The 27926-nt window shown below is 36.7% G+C and overlaps 1 protein-coding gene across 1 annotated transcript; it reads left to right on the plus strand.

The window, feature by feature from the left end:
* Positions 599–27869, plus strand: C15H11orf58 (chromosome 15 C11orf58 homolog). Its single transcript, XM_005689584.2, has 5 exons — positions 599–818; positions 9159–9242; positions 23013–23073; positions 24593–24702; positions 25421–27869. Exons 1-5 carry the CDS (start codon positions 756–758, stop codon positions 25646–25648), a joined length of 546 nt encoding a protein of 181 aa, XP_005689641.1. The 5' UTR covers positions 599–755; the 3' UTR covers positions 25649–27869.

The following is a 27926-nucleotide window of genomic DNA, read 5'->3' on the forward strand; positions in this document are numbered from 1 at the left end:
GCGTCAAAAGCTTACAGATTTTCCTCAGGTGGACCCTAGTTTCAATACTGGCCAATTAACTGGCAATAACACCAATACTGAACTCATTCCAGTGAGAATGAGAAAGCGGGAAAATGTTTATCTGGAATTTTCTAAAAGCAGCCCCGCCGGTTTAGAAATTGTCTACGAGCGATTGAGAACACCACAGGGGAAATGGTAGGAGCCATATTTTTTCCCTGAAAGGTTTTTGTTTTGGGGTGAGGCTACTCGTGAGGTTCTATAACCCTGAAACATTACATTTAAACCCAGGTGCTTAACTGTAACGAATGGATTTGTAAAGGGGGCAGCGTCCCACAGTAAAATGCCAAAACCAAGGCTAGGTCTCTGTAGCAACGGATCTTCACTACTCCGCTCACCGCCATACCAATCCGCGGGAAAGCTACCTCCACTAGCCGAGGAAGGCGGAGCCTCGAAGGGCACTCCCGCCACACAGCGCTGGCGGCGCCGCTGGGCTTCCTGAGAGTTGTAGTTTTAGTCACCCATCCATCTCCTTTGTTCAGGCGGTATGTTGTGAACCAGGAAACTACAACTCCCAGAGTGCGCCAAGGTAGCGAGCGCCCGCGGCAGTGACGACTGTGGCGGACAAGGCCCGAAGGGACTCTGCCTTGTGGAGTGGCGCTGCTGCTTGGGCCGGTGGCAGACTGCAGGCTGCTGGCGTCGCGGCTGAGGAGAACGGGCGAGTGGGTTCGACCTTTCCCGTTGTGGTGTCCGCAACGATGAGTGCTGCCAGGGAGTCCCATCCGCACGGGGTGAAGCGTTCAGCCTCCCCAGACGACGATGTAAATAACAATGGCGGAGTGGTGGAGGGTTGAGGCCTACCAAAGATTGGGATAGGCGGGGAAGGGTGGATGAAGACGGAGGAAGCGCTTGAGGTGACCTGAATGGGGAGGGCCGCGGGGAGGGCCCAGAAGAAAGGGAAATATACTCTTTTCTTAATTAGGCTTGAACTGTTTGTAGAGTTCTACCCGCTAAGAGCCAGAGACCTGCCTAGGAAGGGGAATCGAGGAAGGAAATTCTGGATGGTCGAGAAGTGAAAGAGCTTAGTCAAGTGTACGTGTTTACCCATTTTGGGGCTGTTGAAGCTTCTTTATGGGTGCTTCTACTAGGAAATGGCAAGATCCTGCTGGTTTTAGGCTTAAAATCCTCCTGTGATAGTCGAGATGTTCGTGCAGATTTGGACAGATTATTCTGGCCGGGATTATTTTTGCAACGTAATGGTAACAGTTACAATTAACTGTATTATTAAGAGTAAACCAAAGTATTGAACGGAAAAACTGTACCGGGAGAAGTGGCGCACAGTACTGAGGCCTGAGACGTTGAGATGTAGAATCCAGTTTTGATGTCAAGTACTTCTCTTCTCCCTCCCCCCCACAGTTGTCAGTTTAAATAGCAGGCCATTCATTCCTTGAAGTAAACCATTAAATATTCACTGCTGTGCCAGATGTTGGGAATTCAAAGATGAATAACTATGGTGTTTATGCTGGGCCTTTTGTGTATTTGTACTAGCTCCTAGCGCGGTGTCATGGACACTGCAGTAACCAGTAAACGTAAAACTAGGTCCTTCATACAATGGATGAATGCCATGGAAACGTAGACGGGGAAATTGGGGAGCGGGGGAAGGTGGAGAGGTTATTGATAAGGATGATGAAGGGAGGATAACTAGTTTACTTTCGATTGTTTAAAGCGCTGTCAATTTCTGAATGTGTAGAGGTCTTTGTTTTCTAAAGTGCGGTTCAGTGCCTTTGGTAATATTTTACTTTTCGAAGCATAAAAGACTCATTGAACTCTGTTGGTGCGTCAGTTGTAATAAATGAGATGACGTTAAGACCCATCCCTCATTAGGTAAATGGTGGAGTTAGGTCCAGAATAGTAAGGCTCTTTACGGAAATTAATTTTAGCTCTGCAGAAAGATAAGTAATCAGTAAAGATTTAAGGATGAATAGTTATATAGTGAGATTTATTCGTGCCCGCTGTTCCTCCCTATAACTGGCTTTGAGATATTTTCATGTTAATATGGTAAGCCAGTACTTAATCAGGAATTTATCTAGGCTTTTTGAGTAACCTGGATACCGTTTTAGAAACCATTACGCTGTTTTCCTCCTGGTATTTAACAGTGATTTGATTGCTAGAATGTCAGGCACCTGTTTTGCTAGAATCAAAGAAATAATCTTTTATTTTGACAAAACTCTTGGCGATATTAGGTAATTTAACAAAGTTGAAATGATTAAATAATTAAATCTCTACAGTTTTTGATGAGGTCAGGTTAAACTACATGACCTTTAAGACCTTTTCCAATCGTATAAGCATTCCTTTTAACAGAGATGGTTACAGTTGCAGTTCAAAATTAGGTCCTCGGACCTTAACACATTATCTATAAATGTTGCTAATGCGTGCTGCAGTTCATGGGGTTGCAGAGAGTCGGACGCGACTGAGCGATTGAACTGAATTCCATATTTTAGTGCAATACAGTAGTAACTTGTCCTTTGACAGTGATTTTTGAGTCCGTTTCTTTAATATTTTAATTTTTGTTGGTAATTGGGAGTTATCTTTAAGTGCTTGTGTTTTTAATATTTTAAGAATAATACATATTTAAATTTTTAAAATACATGTCTAAGTTTAGAAAATCAAATGTAAGTGGTCAGCAGTTTCTAATGTGCCTCTGCACCTAAAAGATTATCAGTTTTCTTTGTCCACTCACCTCATGTTTATTGGGAGTAACAAATCATGGAATCCAACTCTAGGAAAATGCTGACAATTGTAGAAATAAATTCTAAGAGTTACTACAGTGTGTACTGAAGAGGAGGTAAATTGACTGCAGTTCTATAATAAGTGTATTAAAGATGAAACCAACTTAAAAATGGTTTCGTTGGTTTGATTGGAGTGGAGAAATGAAAGCTGTCTTTTAGGAAGTAGGATGAATATGGACGTTGACTTTAGTAAATGGTGGAGAATCTCTAAGAATGTATGGGCACCCATGTGCTTTTCAGAGTACAGCACTTGAGCAAGGTACTTTCTACTATATGGGAAGACCTGGAAAGAAGAACTGGAAGGACTTCATGATTTTTTTAAATTAGAACTATAAATTGTAGATGATAGGGTTGTTTATGTAAGGCATTAAAGATATTTGCTCTTTTAATAGGAAATTTGGGGAAGTTTTGCTTTTTTAGACAATTATTTTAAATTCTGTATATTTGACTGTAGCTCATAAACTACTTGTATGTATCCTGTCTCATTTGATCATGTACAGAGTATTATGTGGAAAGAGCAGAGGATGGAAGCAAGTAATTTAGCCTCTTTGCCTCAGTGTCCTTATTTATTAAATGGACTCTTGAGAGAATGTAAATAAAAAGTGATTTGTAAGTTGTGAAACACTATGCAATTCTTAGGTGTTGGTATTCTTAAGACAGCTTTTCAGAAAAGACTCTTAGGGCAGATGGAGAATTAAAACTTTAAATATCAGGTCCAAGGAACAATTGTTTAGTGAGAATCAGAACTTAAGCTTCACTAATACTTTGCTTTTTTGTTTTGGGTTTCTTTTTCTTAACTATATTGAGCCAGAAATAGTTAAGAACTAACTAGTCTATGAAAACATATGAGATGTCAGGTGGGAAGAATTAAAGATTGGGAACTTAGATGGCCAGAATCAGAAGAGCATGCCACCAAAAGGAATTGAGAAGAACCATAAGTGGGTGTCCAATATGGGACAAATATTTCAACTCTTATATGCCCAGGAAGGATGACCATCATTGTTTTACATATGCATTATTCAGTGGTCTTTTATGAATAATTTTCAGAAGAAAAGATTGTAAAAGTAATTTTATTAGAAATTCTAATAACTTAAATTGTAGAACTTAACCATAACAAACCAAATTTTCTTGATTTTTTTCACCATATATGTATCTACACAGTGCATACCCAAAATATTTAGCATTCTCTGAACATAGCTTTTGCTTTTCACTTCTCTTTTCACAGCTATTTGTAAGGCCTCCCCAGACAGCCATTTTGCTTTTTTGCATTTATTTTCCATGGGGATGGTCTTGATCCCTGTCTCCTGTACAGTGTCACGAACCTCCGTCCATAGTTCATCAGGCATTCTATCAGATCTAGTCCCTTAAATCTATTTCTCACTTCGACTGTATAATCATAATGTATTTGATTTAGGTCATACCTGAATTGCCTAGTGGTTTTCCCCACTTTCTTCAATTTAAGTCTGAATTTGGCAATAAGGAGTTCATGATCTGAGCCACAGTCAGCTCCTGGTCTTGTTTTTTGCTGACTGTATAGAGCTTCTCCATCTTTGGCTGCAGAGAATATAATCAGTCTGATTTTGGTGTTGACCATCTGGTGATGTCCATGTGTAGAGTCTTCTCTTGTGTTGTTGGAAGAGGGTGTTTGCTATGACCAGTGCGTTCTCTTGGCAAAACTCTCTTAGCCTTTGCCCTGCTTCATTCTGTACTCCAAAGCCAAATTTGCCTGTTACTCCAGGTGTTTCTTGACTTCCTACTTTTGCATTCCAGTCCTCTATAATGAAAAGGATATCTTTGGGGGATATTAGTTCTAAAAGGTCTTATAGGTCTTCTTAGAACCATTCAACTTCAGCTTCTTCAGCGTTACTGGTTGGGGCGTAGGTTGGATTACCGTGATATTGAATGGTTTGCCTTGGAGATGAACAGAGATCATTCTGTCGTTTTTGAGATTGCATCCAAGTACTGCATTTTGGACTCTCCTGTTGACCATGATGGCTACTTCATTTCTTCTAAGGGATTACTGCCCACAGTAGTAGATATAATGGTCATCTGAGTTAAATTCACCCATTTTAGTTTATTTTAGTTCACTGATTCCTAGAATGTCGATGTTCACTCTTGCCATCTCCTGTTTGACCACTTCCACTTTGCCTTGATTCATGGACCTGACATTCTAGGTTCCTATGCAGTATTGCGCTTTACAGCATTGGACCTTGCTTCTATCACCAGTCACATCCACAACTGGGTAGTTTTTGCTTTGGCTCTATCCTTTCATTCTTTCTGGAGTTATTTCTCCACTGATCTCCAGTAGCATATTGGGCATCTACTGACCCGGGGAGTTTCTCTTTCAGTATCCTATCATTTTGCCTTTTCATACTGTTCATGGGGTTCTCAAGACAAGAATACTGAAGTGGTATGCCATTCCCTTCTCCAGTGGACCACATTCTGTCAGATCGCTCCACCATGATCCTCCTGTCTTGGGTGGCCCCACAGGGCATGGCTTAGATTCATTGAATTAGACAAGGCTTTGGTCTGTGTGATTAGATTGGCTAATTTTCTGTGATTATGGTTTCAGTGTGTGTGCCCTCTGATGCAGAGTTCCAAAGAATAGCAAAGATCTGAATGCAGAGTTCCAAAGAATAGCAAGGAGAGATAAGAAAGCATTCCTCAGTGATCAATGCAAAGAAATAGAGGAAAAAAACAGAATCTCAGAAAGACTAGAGATCTCTTAAAGAAAATTAGAGATACCAAGGGAACATTTCATGCAAAGATGGACTCGATAAAGGACAGAAATAGTATGGACCTAACAGAAGCAGAAGATATTAAGAGGAGGTGGCAAGAATATACAGAAGAACTGTACAAAAAGGAGCTTCACGACCTAGATAATCACGATGATGTGATCACTCACCTAGAGCCAGACATCCTGGAATGTGAAGTCAAGTGGGCGTTAGAAAGCATCACTATGAACAAAGGTAGTGGAGGTGATGGAATTCCAGTTGAGCTATTTCAGATCCTGAAAGATGATGCTGTGAAAGTGCTGCACTCAATATGCCAGCAAATTTGGAAAACAGCAGTGGCCACAGGACTGGAAAAGGTCAGTTTTCCTTCCAATCCCAAAGAAAAGCAATGCCAAAGAATGTTGAAACTACCACTCAATTGCATTCATCTCACATGCTAGTAAAGTAATGCTCAAAATTCTCCAAGCCAGGCTTCAGCAGTATGTGAACCATGAACTTCCAGATGTTCAAGCTGGTTTTAGAAAAGGCAGAGGAACCAGAGATCAAATTGCCAACATCCACTGGATCATGGAAAAAGCAAGAGTTTCAGAAAAACATCTTAATTGACTATGCCAAAGCCTTTGACTGTGTGGATCACAATAAACTGTGAAAAATTCTGAAAGAGATGGGAATACCAGACCACCTGACCTGCCTCTTGAGAAACCTATATGCATGTCAGGAAGCAACAGTTAGAACTGGACATAGACCAACAGACTGGTTCCAAATAGGAAAAGGAGTATATCAAGGCTGTATATTGTCACCGTGCTCATTTAACTTCTATGCAGAGTACATCATGAGAAACGCTGCGCTGGAAGAAGCACAAGCTGGAATCAAGATTGCCGGGAGAAATACCAATAACCTCAGATATGCAGATGATACCACCCTTATGGCAGAAAATGAAGAGGAACTAAAAAGCCTCTTGATGAAAGTGAAAGAGGAGAGAGGAAAAGTTGGCTTAAAGCTCAACATTCAGAAAACTAAGATCATGGCATCTGGTCCCATCACTTCATGGAAAATAGATGGGGAAACAGTGGAAACAGTGTCAGAGTTTATTATGGGGGGCTCCAAAATCACTGCAGATGGTGATTGCAGCCATGAAATTAAAAGACGCTTACTCCTTGGACGGAAAGTTATGACCAACCTAGATAGCATATTAAAAAGCAGAGATATTACTTTGCCAACTAAGGTCTGTCTATTCAAGGCTATGGTTTTTCCAGTGGTCATGTATGGTTGAGAGTTGAACTGTGAAGAAAGCTGAGCACTGAAGAATTGATGCTTTTGAAGGGTGGTGTTGGAGAAGACTTCTTGAGAGTCCCTTGGACTGCAAGGAGATCCAACCAGTCCATCCTAAAGGAGTTCAGTCCTGGGTGTTCATTGGAAGGACTGCTGCTGAAGCTGAAACTCCAGTACTTTGTCCACCTCATGCGAAGAGTTGACTCATTGGAAAAGACCCTGATGCTGGGAGGGATTGGGGGCAGGAGGAGAAGGGGACGACAGAGGACGAGATGGCTGGATGGCATCACTGACTTGATGGGCATTAGTTTGAGTGAACTCCAGGAGCTGGTGATGGACAGGGAGGCCTGGTGTGCTGTGATTCATAGGGTTGCAAAGAGTCGGACACAACTGAGCAACTGAACTGAATATAGCTAACTGCTTATCAGTTGTCGTGTGTGAAACTGAAACGTAATTTCATATTTCGGATCTATTTATAATAGATCTTAGCTTTATGTTTATTCTTGTATTTGCATCATCAAAATATGATACCTGAAGAATTTTTTTGAAATGCTTTCATTTCTCATAGTTTTGTGTAGAAAGGGGGGTTGGCGTCTTTGCTCTATAATTACACAGCATTTTCATTTTCAAATTATAAAGTCAACTGAAGTGATCAATTCAGTGAATGCTTTCATTTCTGTATTCCTTCTTGTCACCAGCCCTTAATATTTGTCCACTTAAAAACTATATGAAATAAGTTTTGGTGTACAAATATCATAAAAGAGGAAATTGTTACATATCTCTCTAGAAAAAATGGGGTAGTCCAGGCTGTTGTTGCAGTAATGCAAAATGAAGCCTGTTGAATGGCTTTCAAGATGAAAGTATCATTTCTTTTTTTGTCTTTTTTCTTTGTCTCACATTGACTTCCACATTGGAGAAAAATTATCTCTCTCACTGACTTCTGGGTTGGGGAAATCTAGTATTTCATCATCCAAAAACTCATAGTTTTAGATTTTTGCAGTTAAGTTTGCCATTATTGTTAGAGTGTGTACCCTACTTGTCATTTTGCATTCATCTGCTGCTGCTAAGTCGCTTCAGTCATGTCTGACTCTGTGCCACCTCATAGACGGCAGCCCACCAGGCTCCCCGGTCCCTGGGATTCTCCAGGCAAGAACACTGGAGTAGGTTGCCATTTCCTTCTCCAATCCGTGAAAGTGAAGTCGCTCAGTCGTGTCTGACTCTTAGCAACCCCATGGACTGCAACCTACCAGGCTCCTCCATCCATGGGATTTTCCAGGAAAGAGTACTGGAGTGGGTTGCCGTTGTCTTCTCCAATTCATCTTCTAATTCATGTAATAGTTGTGAAATACCTCCTGTCTGTCTAGATTTTTTTACTCAGTTGCTATTATGGGTAGAAATGTAAAAATTTTCAACTGTGTCCAAAGAAAGCTAAAGCATACAACAGAGAGGTGATGTCTTCTTGAAAGATGATACAATTCTTTGGACAACACAATGGGATAACTTTTCTTATTATTTTAGTCATTTTTAGCATAATTGGGAATGATTAATGAATTATAATGAAATAATTCTTACATTTGTTTCAAGTTGTAGGGAAAATATTGCTTGGATTCCATAATACTTGCTAGATTTATAAAAAGGTTCACTAGACCCATTTGGTAATTACGAGATAGGATGAGTTTTGCTCTATTCTTTTTTTTAAAAAAAAAAAAAAGTAAATATTCTCTTTGTTCTTTGGAAGACCTTAAAGAAAGAATAAAAGTCCTAACATACTAGTCCTTAGAAGTAACAGAAACTGTTCAAAAAAGAAACTAAAAATGGGTCCAGTTGACTCTGAAGTTATACTGTTCTTTAGAATATTACTATAGCCAGTTTTTAACTTCAGTTAACAGCTGTGGCAGCCTTCTAGGTTCAAAGTATTAGATACCCTTGGGCCCTGTAAGGCTCTAAGTAGCTCTCACAGTGTGGTCAACATCATCACCATCTCTTAAGAATTTGTTGGAAGTGCAGTAAATCCTTGAGCTCCACCCTAGATGTACTAAATAGGAAATTCCTGAGGTACAGCCCAGCAGTCTGTGTTTTAACCAGCCCTCAAGGTAATTCTTAGAGGTGTAAACTTTTGAAACCCAGATCTCTGGTTTCAAAAAGACTAAAGGAGTTTGCCTTATGGTAACAGAAAATAAGTATTTTTTAAATCAAATATAATACATATGGTTAACTTCCTAATCAAGAATGAGTCTAGTTTATAGTGAAAACTGATGGGAGTGGGAGGGAGGAAGAAACTTGAGATTTACTAGTAGACTCTGTCTAAGTTTTCTTAATATTTATTTTTATACAGAAAAGATTAACTGGTCTATTTCTTTTCCAGCTTGGATCTAGCAATTGGGAGGCAGCAGACTTAGGTAATGAAGAAAGAAAACAAAAGTTCTTGAGACTTATGGGAGCAGGAAAGGTAAGCATCAGACAGAATACATTTTTATCTTTTCTGTGAAAATAATGCCCTTTTTGTGTATGTTAAGTGACAAAGAATGAATACACTCAGATTCCATTTTACTTTACGTTTTAAGGTCTGCCTGATTACTTTAGTTTTTTGTAGCTATAACTGACCTAATTGAGCTGCTTCTAGGATTCTCTGTGCCACTGGGTGATAGTGTTTAGAGACTATATAGAGAAAAAAAATTGGTTTGAGCAGACTCCTATGGAAGAAAGAAAAGGCAAAAGTTGTGATTTGCCATGTTAGCCTAATAATTTGATACTTCTGGGCAGACCATTTGGTAGATCTTACAAAGAATAATCTTTCATATTTTGTAGTTTGTCCAACTCTTTACGTAGTGGCCAGGGGAATAGCCTTTATCAGAAACTTGAATTCTGTCCTCTGCCTTTGTTATTTTTATTCATATGAGAATGCATTCATGCATTTTACCAATGACTGTTGACTGTCTTAATACGTTTCAAGCACTGTCCTAGGTCCTGGAGGAGCAGGGTGAGATCACACAGATCAGTAACACATGTTTGGAGTCATCATGTGCTGGAGGATACCAGATAATGACAATATAGAATTATAATTACTATGGAAGAGCTATGCACATGCTGCAAAATCAGCAGACACGGGAAGCTAACTCTGTTTAGCAGCACAAGAAAGCTTCCCAGAAACAGAATTGATCTGAATCTGAGAGGATTAAGAGTTAGCCAGACTAGAATAGTGGAGTTGGGCATATGGAAAGATCATGTAAGATGTTAGGACCTATACAAAGGAAGCATTGTATAATACTACATTAGTCCAGATTTCCAATAATTTGTGATTTGTCATAGAAAGTAGTCTGAAGTTTCTCTTGCTTCATGTAAATAGATTTTCTAAGGATATATGAAGTAATAGTTTAAGAAGTATACTTAATCTAGTAGAATTAAATTTCTTTAAGTACCTTGAAATAACATCCTAACATAAAATATATGAAATTTAACCACCAGTGGTCAGTTATATCTCAGTAAAACAGGAGGGAGCGAGTAAGGTGGAGGACAGATTGAACAATTAAAAAAAAAATTGGGGTACTGATAAATGGGTATAGCATACATTAAATTCTTTGATAGCAAAGATTATAACTGATCTTTTAGTCACAGGGTGCTATCATCTTAGAATAACTCAATGTCATTGTATATATTCAAACCTTGTTACATATTTTCTGCAATCTAAAGGAGCAATCTACTTAATTATTGATTTGCTTTTGTGCTAATAATATCTAGGGCAATAAGCATTAATGCTTGAAGCTTTTCAGGAGTGTCATCTGGGTATGGAGAATGTGGCATGATTTCACAATAGGATGATTTGTTGGCTACTGTATATCTTCACACTTGATTGGTTAAGATTGCTTTGCAGAGTCAAATTTTAATGAACAGTTTTGCTGTTATTGTTGAGTTGCTAAGTCGTGTCTGACTCTTTTGCAACCTCATGGACTGTAGCCCTCCAGGCTCCTCTGTCCATGGGATTTTGCAGGCAAGAATACTGGAGTGGGTTTCCATTCCCTTTTCCAGGGGATCTTCCTGACCTAGGGATTGAACCCAAGTCTCTTGAAAGGGCACGCAAACTCTTTATCACTGAGCCACTAATTTTGGTGAACAATATTTTTTTCATTTGGTATTCTTTTTTTTTAATTGAAGTATAATTGATTTACAGTTTTGTATTAGTTTCAAGTATACAGCAGAGTGATTCAGTTATGTATCTATATCTGTTTCTCAGATTCTTTTTCATTATAGTTTATTATAAGATCCTGAGTATAGTTCCCTGTGCTGTATATATGTATAGTAGGACCTTACTGTTTGTCTATTTTATATATAAGATTTTGTGTCTAAAATTCCAAATTTATCCCTCCCACCTGTCTTGCCCTTTGGTAACCGTAAGTTTGTTTTCTATGTCTGTAAGTCTGGTTTCTGTTTTGTAAATAAGTTCATTGTATATTTTTTTAGATTTTACATGTGATATAATATTTGTTTTTGTCTGGTTTCATTTATTATAATGTCTAGATCCATCCATGTTGCTGCAAATGGCATTATTCATTCTTTCTTTTATTGCTGAGCAGTATTGTGTATATATATATATAATTCCATTATATATGTATGTATGTATACACACCACATCTTCTTTATCCATTTACCTAAATGATGGACATTTAGGTTGCTTCCATGACTTGGCTTTGTAAATGCTGCTGCTATGAACATTGGAGTGTTTATATCTTTTTGAGGTAGTTGTCTTTGTATATATGCCCAGGAATGGGATTTATGAATCATATGGTAACTATTTCTAGTTTTTTAAGGAACTTCCATACTGTTCTCCATTTACATTCCTACCAACACCATAGGAGGGATCCTTTTTCTCTTCATCCCCTCCAGCATTTATTGTCTGTAGATCTTTTGATGATGACCTTTGTGACCAGTGTGAGGTGATACCCCCTTGTAGTTTTGATTGGAGTTTCTTTAATAATTCATGATGTTGAGCATTGTTTCATGTGTCTTTTGGCCATCTGTATGTCTTGGAAAAAGGTCTGTTTAGATCTTCTGCCTATATTTTGATTGGGTCAGGATTTTCTTTTGATATTGACCTATAGGAGCTATTTGTACATTTTGGAAATTAATGTGTTGGTGGTATCATCATTTGTAAACATTTTTTCCCATTCCATAGATTGTTTTTTCATTTTGCTTTTGTTTTATTTCCATTACTCTAAGAGACAAGTGAAATAAATAGTGCTGCAATTTACTTGTATCTTTAATCCTGTTCAAGTTTATATTTGAATACAGTGTTAGAGAATGTTCTAATTTCATTCATATACGTGTAGCTGTCCAGTTTTCCAAGCACCACTTATTGAAGAGACTGTTTCTCTGTTGTATATTCTTGCCTCTTTTATCATAGATTAATTGACTATAAGTATATGGGATTATTTCTGGGCTTTTGATCTTGTTCCATCGATCTATGTTTTTGTGCCAGTTCCATACAGTTTTGATTACTGTAACTTTGTAGAATAGTCTGAAATGAGGGTGTGATTCCTCTGACTATTCTTCCTATTCTTTGGGGCCACAGAAATTTTAAAATTATTTGTTCTAGTTCTTTGAAAAATGCCATTGGTGATTTGATAGGGATTGCATTAAATTGATAGATGGCTTTGGGAAGGATGGTCACTAACAGTATGGATTCTTCCAATTCAAGAATACTTTCCATCTGTTTCTGTTGTCTTCAGTTTCTTCTGTTAGCATCTTTTAGGCTTCTCAATACAGTTCTTTTGCTTGTTTAGGTAGGTTTATTCCTTGGTATTTTATTCTTTCTGATGTGATGGTAAGTGGAATTGTTTCCTTAATTTCTCTTTCTGATAGTTCATTGTTAATGTATAGAAATGCAGCCAATTTCTATATATTAATTTTGTAGTCTGCAGCTTTACCCAGTTCATTGATGAACTCTAGTAGTTTTCTGCTGGTGTCTTTAGGATTTCCTGTATATGGTATCATGTTATCTGCAAACAGTGACAGTTTTACTTCTTCCTTTCTAATTTGGATTCCTTTTATTTCTTTTTATTGTCTGATTGCTGTGGCTAGGATTCCCAATACTATGCTGAATAGAAGTGGTAAAAGTGGGTATCCTTGTCTTGTTCCTGATCTTAGGGGGAATGATTCAAGTTTTCACCTTTGAGTGTCATGTTAGCTGTAGGTTTGTCGTATATGGCCTTTATTATGTTGAGGCAGATTCCCTCTGTGCCCACTTTCTGAATAGTTTTTATCATAAATGTATGTTGAGTTTTAGCAAAAGTTTTTCTTCATCTGCTGAGATTGTCAGTTGAAAAAATGCACAACATAACAGTTGAAAATTATTTTATTCATCAGATTTTCTGAGTACTTAAACCCAGAAGGCAGCCTCTCAGATTGCTCTGAGCAACTGCTCCAAAGAGGTAAGGGAGGAGCCTAAAACCAGATAAGTTGGAACATCAAAAGATTACTGTTAACTAGGGAAAATCCAATATGTTAAGTTAGTGAATTTAACACTTCATGTGGGAAAGTACAAGAGTCTAGACTCATTGAAATCATTCTTTTGATAGGCATCTTAAGTGTTTAGGGCCAGTATCCTGCTCTTCTACATTCTGAATCTCTACCAGGAGCAAAGTAGTGAATGCAGTGGCTACTAGCTTGATGGCTACAGTGCCCTTTGTTTACTGACATGGCTACATTTTTCATTCATAGTTCTTCTTTCCTCTTAAATTCAACCAACATTTGAGAGGCCCTTTGTGACCAATTTTGTCCAACAGTGCTAGGGAGTCTTGTGTGTGAGTGTGAGATTAACTGTCTTAAGACCTTTGCCATCATTAGTTTTTTGGAGACCTGGTTACACATTGGGTAATGCAAGAGACAGTCTTATAAACTAGACAAGATAATTAATATAGTTAGTAACATTAATAACTTTGCCATCATTAATTTTTTGGAGACCTAGTTACACGTTGGGTAATGCAATAGATAATCTTATAAACTAGACAGGATAATTAATATAGTTGGTAACATTAATAAGGTCATAGTATGGCAGGGAAAGACAGAGTATAAACAATTAATGTTTTATTTTTGTTTATAAAGGAACACTTGATCAACTTGTAGATCATGGAATAATAAGGAAAAGTTTTTCTGGAAAACAAAGATGAAAAGCTAGTATTTTCCCCCCAAAAGTCATAGTTATATATTTATTATTTCATTCAGTCCCATGTAATGCCTGTTGATCTGGATGAAGTCATCAGGTTTTACATGAGAGTTTTGTCATTTCTTAACATATTTCAGTGATATCATCTAAAAGTTAACCAGAAACTTACATTTTTTTAAAAAGTTCTTTTTATGAATCTTCTTGAAGATCTTCATTTTATAAAATCATTAGAGTAAAACAATGGTTGTTCATAAATGACAGGACTTAAAATGGCATGGTTAAAGAACTGACTACAATGTAGTTGACAAGGAACTTGGGTATTTCTGTGAACATAAAACATTTTAAGACAATAAGTAGAATTATAGTGATAACATTATACCAGGGCATCTCAGATTTTTAGTAATTTCGTGTAAATTTTGGAACATCTATTAATGGCATCCATATAATATAACCTAAGGTTCATCTCTAATTACATGACAATGCTTCTCAAGTAATTTAACATACCTGATAAACCTAATTAGTTTGACATTGCTCGCTGAGGTGTCTTGGTCCCTCTGAAGCATCCCAGAGTTAGTAGGAGGTCAGGAGAACTTTAGAGTTTGATGTTTGGGAAGTCTGTCCATACTGTCAACACTTGATCAAATAGGATCATACATAGATCATTCTGAAACAGTACTTAAACACAGTGACAAAAGGTTGCAAAGCAAATGTAGATCACCTAAAGGCAAAGAAACTCATATAATCTGTTGTCAAAAGCAGTTTTCTAAAAAAAACTTTATTCTTTCAACAGAAAGAAGAAACAAATCCAGTCATGTACCAGGCTGCTTTTAACAGCAAAATCCATTTATGTAATTCAATCTAATTTTAGTCAGTCCTGACCATGTACAAAATTCTTTTCTCAAGAGTTCCTTTTCCACAAACCTTCCGTCACTTTCTATATTATTTTGTCTCTTTTCTCATCTACAACTAACCACTTCTAGGAAAGAGTTACTTAGTTTTCTCTTATCAAAATGCAAATCTAATTCTTAGACCTTCTTTTGTTCTTAACACATCTTACTTTTCTAACATACTGGACTGTTTTTCTTTATTTGTAGTAGCTTTAATTTTTAAATTAGGATTCTTAACTCTTAAAAACTTTTTCTAGTGAATACTAAGAAATAAGCAATTATGAACTGTCTTTTACATAGCATTCTGTAGATTCTTAGGTGAACATAAATACCAATTTTTATAAACTCAATTCTGTCAACTTTAACACCTTTGACTCTAGTTTTTATTAGGACTCAGTCAGAAAGTCTTGGTTTTACAGGGATTCCTAGAAACTTTCCTTTCTTTTGTCCTCCAACCATTTTATCTGTTTTGTAGAAAAGTCTCTGGGGTCCTCAGTGAGGGGTTGAGCCAAGTGACTCAGGCCCTTTTCTCAATCTTTGAAACTGATAAATTGGCCCATTTCCCCGAGTAATTGTTGATCAGGATCTCAGTGCAATTTTCTTCCACCCTTTAAATACATACATACATACATACATATATATATATATATAACAGGTAAATAGAGCAGGCCTGCTTGAGGTCTTTTATTGCTGGGGACCAGTACTTTGAGGCGAGGATCCCTTTGACACATTGAACCTTAGGTAATGTTTGAGAATCTTTTGTTTTAATCCCTTTGGCATATTTATCCCATTTTAAAATAATCATTTATCTAAACATTTCTTTATCCATTTGGGATAAAGTTCCTTTAAAATTTTTACGTTGTTGGGAAATAGTCTCTAGACTTTCCGTTTGGTTTTTTTCTGTTAATCAACCTAATTAATATTAATTATTCTGCTGCTTTTATCAGCATCCATAAGATCCATTAAAGGGAAGCAGAAACCAAAATAAGATTTCCCAAACTAGTTTTTTGGGTTTGTCAAACTGAGGGTATTCTTAGAGTTAACCATTATATACTGTTTTTTCCCCATCTTTTAATCTTTTTCCCCATAGGTATCAAGAAAACACATATTTATAATGTTGTTTAGTCACTGAGTCATGTCTGGCTCTTTTGCAACCCCATGGACTGTAGCCCGCCAAGCTCTTTGGTCCACACGATTTCCCAGGCAAGAATACAGGGATGGATTGGCATTTCCTTCTTCAGGGGATCTTTCCAACCCAGGGATCAAACCCACATCTCCTGCATTGGCAGGTGGATTCTTTAGCACTGAGCCACCAGGGAATCCTGTTTATAGTAAGAGCCCTCTAAAAATTTAGATATTTAGAAGTTTCTCCAATTTAAAGGATCGATCATCTGGTTGTTAGTGAGATGTATCTTAATAGTAGTGACTTAAACCAATAACACAAGAGAGTTCTCCACAAGAGAGTGTGAATGATGCCACCTAAACAGATCCAGAAAGTTTATTCTCAGAAATAAGTCTAAGAAAGTAAAGTGAAGTCGCTCAGTTGTGCCTGACTCTTTGCCACCCCAGGGACAGTAGCCTGCACCAGGCTCCTCCGTCCACAGGATTTTCAAGGCAAGAGTACTGGAGTGGGTTGCCATTTCCTTCTCCAGGGAATCTTCCCAACCCAGGGATCAAACCCAGGTCTCTCGCATTGTAGACAGACGCTTTACCTTCTGAGCCACCAGGGAAGTCCATAGAAAGTAAGAAAGTAACGGCCTTCACCAAACAAGCTGATGCAGTAAAGGTTAAGAATGCAAAAAGCCCCTGTGAGTTGGTAAATTCAGACAAAAGCTGCTCAGAATCTCAGTCTATTTGACTGGCTGCTAAATGTACACCATATATGTACCTTTTGGATGACAGAGACCAAGTGCTCAAAACACACCCCCCCAAAGAAAAGGCCTGAAGATCAGGTAAAACATTTATATCTCAAAGACACAGAAGAAAAAATGAATGAAAATCCCCCTAGAAGGGCTTTTGGTTTTTAACATCAAAATTCTGGTTTTTTTCAAGCTGACTTTTTCTAACTTAAGTGCATATACAAAAACGAGTTCCATTTAGTCGTTTTCAGGGCAAGACTCCTTAATTTACTTTCGGGTATAAGTTCTGTATGTACATGAATCTGGCTGGAGTATTAGTTGGAGTTTGGCTTTCTGACACTCCTCATTTCTCTGAGTGAGTCTGTTTCCTATCTTAAAGTTGAATTTCTCTCAAATTTACTACTGCACTTTTATCCCAACAGATTCATACTAAGGTAGCCAATTTGAGGAAAACATCAATCAGGTCAGCTTCTTAACCCAGCCATTCAGCCAAGACCGCTTAGTATGTTTTCAGTTAAGGAAATCCCAATGTCTTCCCATTGAGTTCCCCAGTGTCTTTCAGGTAGGGGGCACTTTCTCTCAGGGTCTTTCATCTGGGCTCCCTTAGAGTACCTTTCAACTAGGGGGAGCCACTCTCTTTCAGCTGGGGAGCCAGGCACCTGTTAGACACCACCAAATATAACTCATCATCATCAGGAACCAGGAGAGACTCACCCAAAGAGACTCATCCAAATTCGTCTGTGCTCTCTGAGGAGACAGATGAGCACAACAGGCCTCTGTCGGTATCAAGGCCTCAGTTCCTCATAGCGTTCAGACAAAAGGGAGGCATCTTCTCTGTGTCCCTTCCTGGTCACCAAAACTGTCCACTGGAAAAAATACACAACCTAAAAGTTGAAAATTATGTTTTATATGGCAGATTTTCTGTGGATTTAAGTCAGCCTCTCATATTGCTCTGAATTACTGCTCCAAAGAGGTAAAGGGATATATAGACATTTTTGCAACAAAAACTATAAATGAAACATCAAAAGATTACTGTTCGTTAAAGAAACTAAGGAAAACCGGACATGTCAAATTAATGAATTTAATGCTTTTCAGGGAAGATTTAATGGGAAGATACAAGAGTTTGGACTCACTGAAATCATTCCTCTGATATACACCTTAGATACCTAGGGCCAGTATCCTGGTTTTCTCCATCCCAAATCCCCTCAGGGTGCACAATTGGGGGTGGCTGCTAATTTGATGGCCAAAATATCCTTTATTTATTGATGTGGCAGGCCACATCTTTCATTCACAAGAGGATCGTGTAGTTTTTTATTCTTCAATTAATGTGGCATATCACACTGATTGATTTGCAGGTATTGAAAAATCCATGCATTGTTGAGATAAATCCTGTTTGATCATGTTGTATGATCTTTTTAGTGTATTATTGTATTCAGTTTGCTAGTATTTTGTTGAGGGTTTTTGCATCTGTTCATCAGTAATATTGGCCAGTAATTTTCTGTTTGTGTGTTATCTTTGTCTGGTTTTGGTATCAGGGTGATGGTGGCTTCATGGAATGACTTTGGGAAATTTCCCTCCTCTTTAGTCTTTTGGAAGAGTTTGAGAAGGAGTGGAATAAGTTCTTTGATGTTTATTAGAATTCCTCAGAAGCCATCAGTTCCTGGATTTTTGTTTGTAGTGAGTTTTTAAAGTTACAGATTCTATTTCACTTCCAGTGTCCAGTCTTTGAAATTTTTATTATGTTTCTCCTTGATTCAATTTTGATGTATGTTTCTAAAAACTTGTCCATTTTTTCTAGGTTGTCAAGTTTGTTGGTATATAATTGTTGATAGTATTCTCAAGGTTTTTTGGTATTTCTGCAATATTAGTTGTTACTTCTACTGCTTCATTTCTTATTTTATTTGGGTTGTCTTTTTTCTTCTTGGTGAACCTGGCCAGAGGTTTGTTGATTCTGTTTACCCTTTCAAAAAAACCTGGCTGTTGGTTGATTTCCACCCCCCTCCCAATTTTTAAAAAGCCTCTATTTTCTCTTTGAAAGTGAAAAAGTGAAATTGTTAGTCTCAGTCATGTCTGTCTCTTTGCAACCCCATGGACTGTAGCCCACCAGGCTCCTCTGCCCATGGAATTCTCTAGGCAAGAAAACTGGAGTGGGTAGCCATTCCCTTCTCCAGGGGACCTTCCTAGTCCAAGGATTGAACCTGGGTCTTATTGCAAGGACTTCCCTGGTGGCTCAGAAGGTAAAGCGTCTGCCTACAATGCGGGAGACCTGGGTTCAATCCCTGGGTCAGAAAGATGCTCTAGAGAAGGAAATGGCAACCCACTCCAGTACTCTTGCCTGGAAAATCCCATGGACAGAGGAGCATAGTAGGCTCCTACAGTCCACGGGGTTGCAAAGAGTCGGACATGACTGAGTGACTTCACTCTCTCTTATTGCATTGCAGGCAGATTCTTTATCATCTGAGGGACCAGGGAAGCCCTGTTTCGTCTTCTATTTACCCTCTTCTTCTGACTTTGGGTTTTGTTTTTCTAAGTATTTTATGTGGTAGATTAACTTGTTTGTTTGAGATTTATCTTTTTGAGGAAGGCCTGTATTGCTATCAGCTTCTTTCTTAGGACTGCTTTTGCTGCATCCCACAGATTCTGTATGGCCATGCTTTCATCTGCCTTAAGATATTTTAAAGTTTCTCTTTGATCTCATCATTGACACCTTGATTTTTTTAATACCATGTTGTTTAGTCCCCATATAATTGTTTTTTTCTTGTTTCTCTTTCTGTCATTGATTTCTAGTTTCATGCCATTGTGGTCAGAAAAGACCCTTGAAATAATTTTTATCCTCTTAAATTAGTTACGACTTACTCTGTTTCCTAGTATGTTGTCTACCCCAGAGAATGTTCCATGTTCACTTGGAAAGAATGTGTATTCTGAGTTTTTGGATGTTATGGCCTTTAAGTATCAATTGTGCCTTAACTGTTCTGTTGTGTTGTTTAGGATCTGTTGCTGCATTGATTTTGTGTAAGATCTGTCCACTGATGTTAAAGTCTCCTATTGTATTCCCATCAGTTCTTCCCTATGTCTGTTAGTATTTTATTTTTATTCATTTATGTGCTCCTATGTTGGGTATGTATATGTTAACAACTGTAATAGCCTTTTCTTGTATTGATCCTGTTATTATTTTATAGTATCCTTTGTCTTTATGGGCTTTGTCTTAAAGTCTGTTTTTTCTGATATGGGTATTGCTACCCCCACTTTCTTGTCATTTCTATTTCCATGAAATATCTTTTCCATCCTCTCAGTTTCAAATCTGTGTGTCCTTCACCCTAAAGAGAGTCTCTTGTAGGCAGCATTATGGTAGGTAGCCTCTTGGTTTAATCCAATCTGCACTCTTGATTGTATCATTTAGTATTCATTTGTATTTAAGGTAGTTGTTGATAGATATTTGTTGCCATTTCAAACCTTCTTTTCCAGTTGAGAATGTATTTCTTTTTGTTCCTTTCTTTTTGTTTGTCCTGTTGTGCTTTGACAGTTGGCGTTACGTTTGAGTTCTCGTTTTTTTGGTTTATGTGATTTTGTTGTTATGTTTTTGTTTTGTAGTTACCCTGTTTTTCAAGGTTTTTTTAATAAAATTTCTTATAGCAAAAATTACATATATCAGATTTATTAGTGAAAAAACTAAAACAGTTTGGACAAGTACCTTAATATTTATGGGTTTAAACATTTTCATACTTAAGAAATGTGAAAATGCTTTCTGCCAGGTTACACACCAAATCGCATATGAAGAAAGAAATGTACTAGGTTACATTGATTGTACCCTCGGCATGAGTTTTAAAGAAAATACTGTGAACACTGCCAGTTTGAAGCAGCCTCAACTTGTTGCCTAGGACAGAGTTAAGGATATAAATATGGGTATTGTTAGTCTTTCCTATTTTTAAATGGTTTTAACCCATTGTTATATCTCATTGCTTTGGACTGGTAGTCATAGGTTCAAGCACATTCTAGTAAGAATCTACATTTTCTAACTTCTCTCCCCCATATTTTATGATTTTGATGTCTGTCTTCTTTTACATCTTCCTGTTAAATAAGCCTTTTGGTATTCATGTTAATTATCATTGCTTTCACAAAATTTTTTTAAAAAACTATGGTACTGGCTTACTTAAGTGACCCATTTTCTGATTGTGATTTTCTCTTTCCTATAGGTTTTTGCTGCATTTCTATTTAGAGAAGCCCTTTAAATATTTCTTTTAGAATAGGTTTTGTATTGCTGTATTCTTTTAGTTTTTGCTTGTCTGTGAAATTCTTTCTCTTCTAAATGATAATCTTGCTGTGTAGAGTATCCTAGGTTGTAGGATTTTTAGGACTTTGAATTTATCTTGCCACTCCCTTCTGTCCTGCAGCATTTCTGTAGAGAAGTCAGCTGATAGACTTATGAGTTTTTCCTTGTAAGTAACTCTTGACTGCCTTTTTTGACTGTGCCACACAGCTTGTGGGATCCTAGTTCTTTGACCAGGAATCAAACCCTGGCCCCCTGCAGTAGAAGTATGGAATCCTATCCACCGGGCTGCCAGGGAACTCCTACTTGCTGCCTTCAGAATTCTCACTTTAACTCTGGCCATTTTAATTATAATGTCACGGTATAGGTCTGTTGGGTTCATCTTGTGTGGCACTGTCTTGCATTTCTTGTACCTGAATATCTGTTTCCTTTTGGTTTGGAGAGTTCTCAGCTATAATTTCTTCAAATGCATTTTCAGCCCCCTCTTCTGTTTCTTCTGGGATCTCTGTTACATGTAGACTGACTTGCTCTGTTTTATACCACAGATCTCATATATTGCTTTCCTTTTTTTTTTTCCACTTATCTGCTGTTCTGATTGGGTGATTTCCATTATTCTGTCTTCCAGATCATTTATTTATTCTTCTGCATTGTTTAGCTCGCTGTTTATTGCCTTTAGCCCAGGTTTTGTCTCAGCAGGTGTTTTCTAATTTTAATTGGCTTCTCTTTACAGTGTCTAGTTATAATGATCTGCATTTTTGTTGATAGCCTTTTTTAACTCCTTTATTATTTTTATCATCTTTTTGAACTCGGGGTCTAGCATACTGGAGAGAGGTTTCATTGCACGTCCAGGGGATTTCTCTTGTTTTAATTGGGAACGGTTTCTGGTTTCTTCATTTTACTTATGTTTCTCTATAATTTTAGGAGAAACAGTTTTTTTTTTTAATGGGCTTAAAGGGTTGTTTTTTTGTGGAAATATCCCTGTATAGGCCATGAGTCTAATATTTTTGGTGTGAGGGCTGTTTTTAGTATGGGTAATTGCCGCATCTTTCCTCAGTGTATGCTTGCTGTCATCACCTTGTTGTAGGGGTTATAGTTGGTGTTCAGGATGTAATCTGGCTGTGAGTTTCTGTGATTCCTTTAACTTGGCCTCAGGTGGTCTCTTGGAGAGCTTCTCTGGTTCCTTTAATCTGGAATGAGGAATGCTAACATCTTACATTTGTTTATGGGTTTAGTTCTGTAAAGAACTCAGAGATTCTGTCATTTGTATTTCTTGAGGTGGAACTGAGACCCTACCCAAAGGCTACACTATTGTTTCTTGACTGCTCCTCACGCCACTCTGCATCCCCTCCCTTCTCTGTTTAGTCTCTATTTGAATCTGCCCTTTGGAACTCAAGGAAGGTCATGGAGGCTGGAGTCTCTTCCCTACAAGCAAGAAATGAGGGACACAGAAAGGTTTCTGTGCCCAGGAGCCCCACAGGCTCCTGTTTGGTTTCAAAACTAAGTATGAACCATAAAGAATGGATTGGAGCTGATAAATTGAGACTAATTATATAAGCTAATGAGTTGGTAACTTTGAACTAGATTGTTTTAAATTCTGTGCTTTTTCATAGTGTGAAAGAGTGTTTTTTGTAGCCAGAAGTAACGAGCTAGCTGTTTGTGGTCTGTTGCTAAGTAGTAATGATTCTTATTTTTTATATTTTAGATTTCTATCATTTTGTTCATTATCTTTATTTAGCTAAATAATCTGATTTGCTTTCTCTTCAGGATATATACCTGAGACATAAACATTTTAGAAAAGAAAATGTTAAATTGATCCAATTTTCTAGTTATCTGTCTGTCTTGTTTAAAATTGACCTACTTTCTATCCCCATCCTCTGCTTGGTTTATTTTAATGACACTGCCTTCAGACATAAGTATAATTTACTTATTGATTTTGTTTCCCCTCTCCATCCCTATCCTTGCAAGAATGTAAATTCAGCATCAGGCACATAGGCAATAATTATGTTAAATCTGTGGTTTCAAATTCTAATACATTTCCTTCTTACAGAAAGAACATACTGGTCGTCTTGTTATAGGAGATCACAAATCCACATCTCACTTCCGCACAGGTAAGAAGGTAAAATATAATTAAAGTGGAGGTGCTAAATTTGGAATGTGAAATACTTGCATATATTTTGGGATATTCTAACTTCTGTGTATAATTGTTGATTACTTCTGATGATTAACATGTTGGAAATAGATGTTGTATATGTAAACTTGTTCCATACATCATGTAACAGTATATACTCTGATGAAGGATTTGAAAGAGTTTACATTAATACGATATTCTAACCAAGAAACTGACTTGCTTCTGTTTCCATTTTTACTAATTTACAACATGTAGTATTTTAATTGTAGTGAAGTTTTATGCCTCATCTTGCCAACTGTAGTTTCTAGAGTTTACATATATTTTGTATACTATTTACTATACAGTGTTAATAGTTGGCATATTATACTGGTTTTTAGTTTATTCACTAAGTTTGTGCTCTTCAAAGATCTCAGAGCAAAACTCATTGGAAAACCTGAAGAAATGAATTCTTTTAATTTGGGGGGGGGATTTAAAAACTGAAAATGAATTAGAATTTGGATTCAGTCTGCTGAAAAATTTTCATTTAATATTAACCCTGATCTTGGACATTATTAATAACAGGGCACAATACCCCATATACATTTAAGAAAACCTTTACTTACATCATTTAAATTAACTTTATACTGACCTAGATTATGTAGCATATTTTAGAAATTAATAGGCATTTTATTTTTCTGGTGTTGAACAATTACTTCAAATTAATCTGCATTGCTACAGAAGGCTAAAGAGTTTGAACTTTGGCAGAATGGAAATGTATTTAACTGTTGCACTTATGCTTTTAAAATATGAAGTTATTTTCTTGTATTTACAAATTAAAATGCCACGTACAGAAAGCTCCAATGGTATTGGTAATATTTTAGTCCTTGGGTGGTAAGTTTATAGATGGTTGTTTAATATTCCACTTCATAACTTACATGCAACAGAGTATATGTTAAAAGTATATGTCAAATGTCACCTGCTATATCGGTTCAGTAAAGTGATATGCAAAGAAAGGCATACAGAGAGCCAATTCCAAGGTCATTTTATTTAGCCATTTTCTGAACAGAATTATGTGCCTTTTCATAATTTGTGTTCAAAGACAGAAGCTGTTGTTTGTTGGAGGTGTTTTTCTATGACTAGGAGGAAACTTTCACTTTCGGGAGAACCATTATGAGACTATATTAACTAAAACATGATACCCAAAGTTCTTAGTAATTAATATTTACAGTATCTAAACTTCAGGCAATTCTGAGAATTCCTTATCTGGTTTAAATTATTACATGGAAAAATTTTTCATTTTTAATAAAACAGCTTCTAGTTCGAGTAGTTACTAAAGAAGTAAGTTATTTTGTCTGTTAGGTAATTACATATGGTATATAAACCCATTCACAAAATTCACTGTAAAATTACTCAGAGAAATCAGCCCTAAATATAATAGCATCTGTATTATGGGTTTTTTGTGTAATCAAATATTTTTATTAATTTGACTGAAACATAATCAAAGTACACTGGACATACAGGGGAAGAAGACAAGAAAATTAATGAAGAACTGGAGTCTCAATATCAACAAAGTATGGACAGTAAATTATCAGGAAGATATCGACGACATTGTGGACTTGGCTTCAGTGAGGTAGTAATTAACATATTTTCATTAAGTGGAAAGATACTTCTAATTTGATATCACTTATTTCTGTTAAATTACTCTAGCAACCAAGAATCCTATGTAGAAACCTCTCTTTATATAGTTACTTAAAATATTTTTATATGCCAAACTAAGTCTTTGTAGATAATGAGAAGAGAGATTGAGAGTTTTTGAAATACTAGAGTTTTTTGATACTAGCTTAATGTACATTCTGCTTGGAGAATCATTAGGGCACATTTTAAGTAGGCATGAACAACTTACTCACAAGTTAGATGAAGTATTTCATGTAAATACTCATTAGTTATCTCAGTTGTTTCCTATGTCACCTCGTTCCATGTAACTACTGGTTCATTACTCCAAAATAATGTAATATGCAAAACATTGGTAACTGTTTTCAGCATTCCCGTGAATCAGTGGTTAACTTGCCTTATTCTTAAAAAAAGTATTGTTTCCATCAGGAAGACAATGTTAATTTCAAACTAGGGAGGGAAGGAAAGGTGGTGGTTTCAGAGCCCTTTCTTAAGCAAAAATCCTCCTCAAGTACCAGTTTATGAAACAGTTGGAGACGCCTGAGCCCTCAGCTCTTCCCTAGTCAGCCTCTGTTCTTAAACTGCTGATTTAATGGCTAGAGAGTGAGACAAAAATGAGGGTCTTTTCCAGTTTTTGTACTGGATAATTTTAATAGGCTGTTGGTTGATGTTTGTAGGTAGATGATCATGATGGAGAAGGTGATGTGGCTGGAGATGACGATGATGATGATTCACCTGATCCTGAAAGTCCAGATGACTCTGAAAGTGATTCAGAGTCAGAGAAGGAAGAATCTACTGAAGAGCTCCAAGCTGCTGAGCACCCTGATGAAGTGGAGGAGTCCAAAAACAAAAAAGATGCAAAAAGCAACTATAAGATGATGTTTGTTAAATCTAGTGGCTCATAACTCCCAAACACTTAGTCTTTGTATTAAAAGTAAGCCTTATTGTTATAATGCACAGTGGAGGACTGCTTATAGAGCACAGACCTTTGTATTATAATTTTTAAAAAGGCCCTTTTAAATAATTACAAAGAGTGTTTGCTTTCAGATGCCATGGGTTACACTTTTATGGGCATGATTATAAACATTTTTGTAAAGAGTAAGAGTTGTATAAAAGAAGAAATAAATACAATACTCAACTTCTTTTCATGTTAGCATCATCAACAATCTCTAATATCACCTTTTTACCCCTTCAGATACAGTTATGGGGGAAACAGTATTTTTCGTGTGGTAGCTGTTTATCTTTTTTTGTTTCTTCATGTTTTTCTTTTATAAATTTTTATCTGGTACTGTGATGTGTTCCTGGGAAATATTCTTTTATTATACTTTCTCATAGTAGAACTATTCATCATGGATATTTCTGCTGCCAATAACAATCTAAATTAATGCTGGCAAAATATTTGGAACTTAGTTTACTCTTACTGATTCAGCTCTACTCTTTTGGACCAAAGCAACATGAGAGCAAATACTTTTCACACCTGTTAGGCTGGGGTTGCAGTTGTCATATATTTGGAATGTTATGATCCCAAGTAGTCTTTATATAATTTGAATGATATTGTATGTTAGATTTTTCTTTTAATATAAAATTGGCCAATTTTTACAGAAGAAAATTTTTCTCTGATCATTTGGTCCTATCTATTTAGGAATATGTAAAATGGAACTTTTTTTTTTTTTAAAGGTAATATGTGACCAAAGTTAATTTCCTTCCTAATGCTTAAATAAAGAGAAAGCAGCTTCCCATATTTGGTTGTAATACCTTTATCCTCATTATCTAAAAATGAGGAACAGGCTTATTGAACAAGAATCTGAAACCAAATTCTCTTCATTTTATCCCAGTGCTGTTATCCTGATTATCTTACAAAAAGGAGTATTGCTTTGATTTTATCACTACTTCTGTTGGAGTAAGATTAGTATCTGACTACTATTATGTGGTTGATTTGTACAGCAGGTTAACACAAACTGCATTATGGGCTAGTCAATGATGTTTGAGTAATTGGGTTCAAAATCTTAATGTTTCTAAGTGATGTGTTCAAAGGCTTGAGTTAAAACTATTTGTTTGCTGAACTGTTATACGTCTAGATGCTTAAGTATGTTAATGTGTTGGATTTTTTTTTTTTTAGTCCCTGTGTCATTTTGAAGTGTAGAATGTGTTCGAGGAATGTAGCAACTAGAACAGGTGATTTTTGGATTATGCAGTCCATCCTGAAATTTTTTTTAGATTTCACACCCCCAACATTTTTTTTTCTTATTTCTCACATTGTTTTATAATAGGTGTTACCCTATATAGTAAAATACTGAGTCAGTGGGTAGTAAACAGAATGTACAACGTTTAACAAATAGCATTTGGTTTAAACAAGTTTGGCTTTGTTCAGATTTCAGTTTGGCCATTGATTTTCAAATAACTAGCCTGTAGGGTTGCTTATTACAACTAATTTAAGAAGTGAAAACTGATTTATGTTTAACAGTGTTATATTTTAAAAAGTATTTTTCATCAATTTATTTAAATATGCTGGGTTATTAATAAGCCTTGATTCTTATATAAATAGAAGAGCCTTGTTCTAAAATAACTACACTGGAGACCTTTTTTCTTCATCTTCAAGTAGAGAAATTCTTACTCCAGTTCATTTATTATTGGACATTTAACAAAATTCAGGGTCGGAATAAATTTAGGTCTGTTGGACCATGTGGCCCAGTGGCCCAGTACCACATTAAATATCATGGCTGTCTTTTAAGCATGAACATTGGGTTTTTGTTTTTCTTTATTAAATTGTGGGGGAAGGGGATTAAAGGAAGACAGATACAATGCCATTTTGATACCCTACTAAAGTACCAGGAGGGAAAACAATTTGCTTTTGCGCAATGAAATATGCTATTGAGGTGAAAGTTGAGTGGCAACTTTTTCCTACTATTGATACTTTCTTACCTGAAATATACTTCTCCCAGGTGTTGATTATACTGATGTTCCAGTGATCTTTCTATTGTAAAGGTTTCCAGGAACACAGATTCCTGTGTGTATTAATAGGTAAAAGTCTTCTCATATCTGTAATTTTTTAAACCTGGAAGAATTCAAGGTATAGAAAAAAGTCTGATGTGATTGTTGTTCTGATTAAACAATGGTTTGAGAGCAGAAAGGTGGGTCATATTTTTTGAGTAAATTTTGAGGTAGTAAATTTCAGCTGCCCAG

The sequence above is a fragment of the Capra hircus genome, chromosome 15 (assembly GCF_001704415.2).
Source record: "Capra hircus breed San Clemente chromosome 15, ASM170441v1, whole genome shotgun sequence".
NCBI lineage: Eukaryota > Metazoa > Chordata > Mammalia > Artiodactyla > Bovidae > Capra > Capra hircus.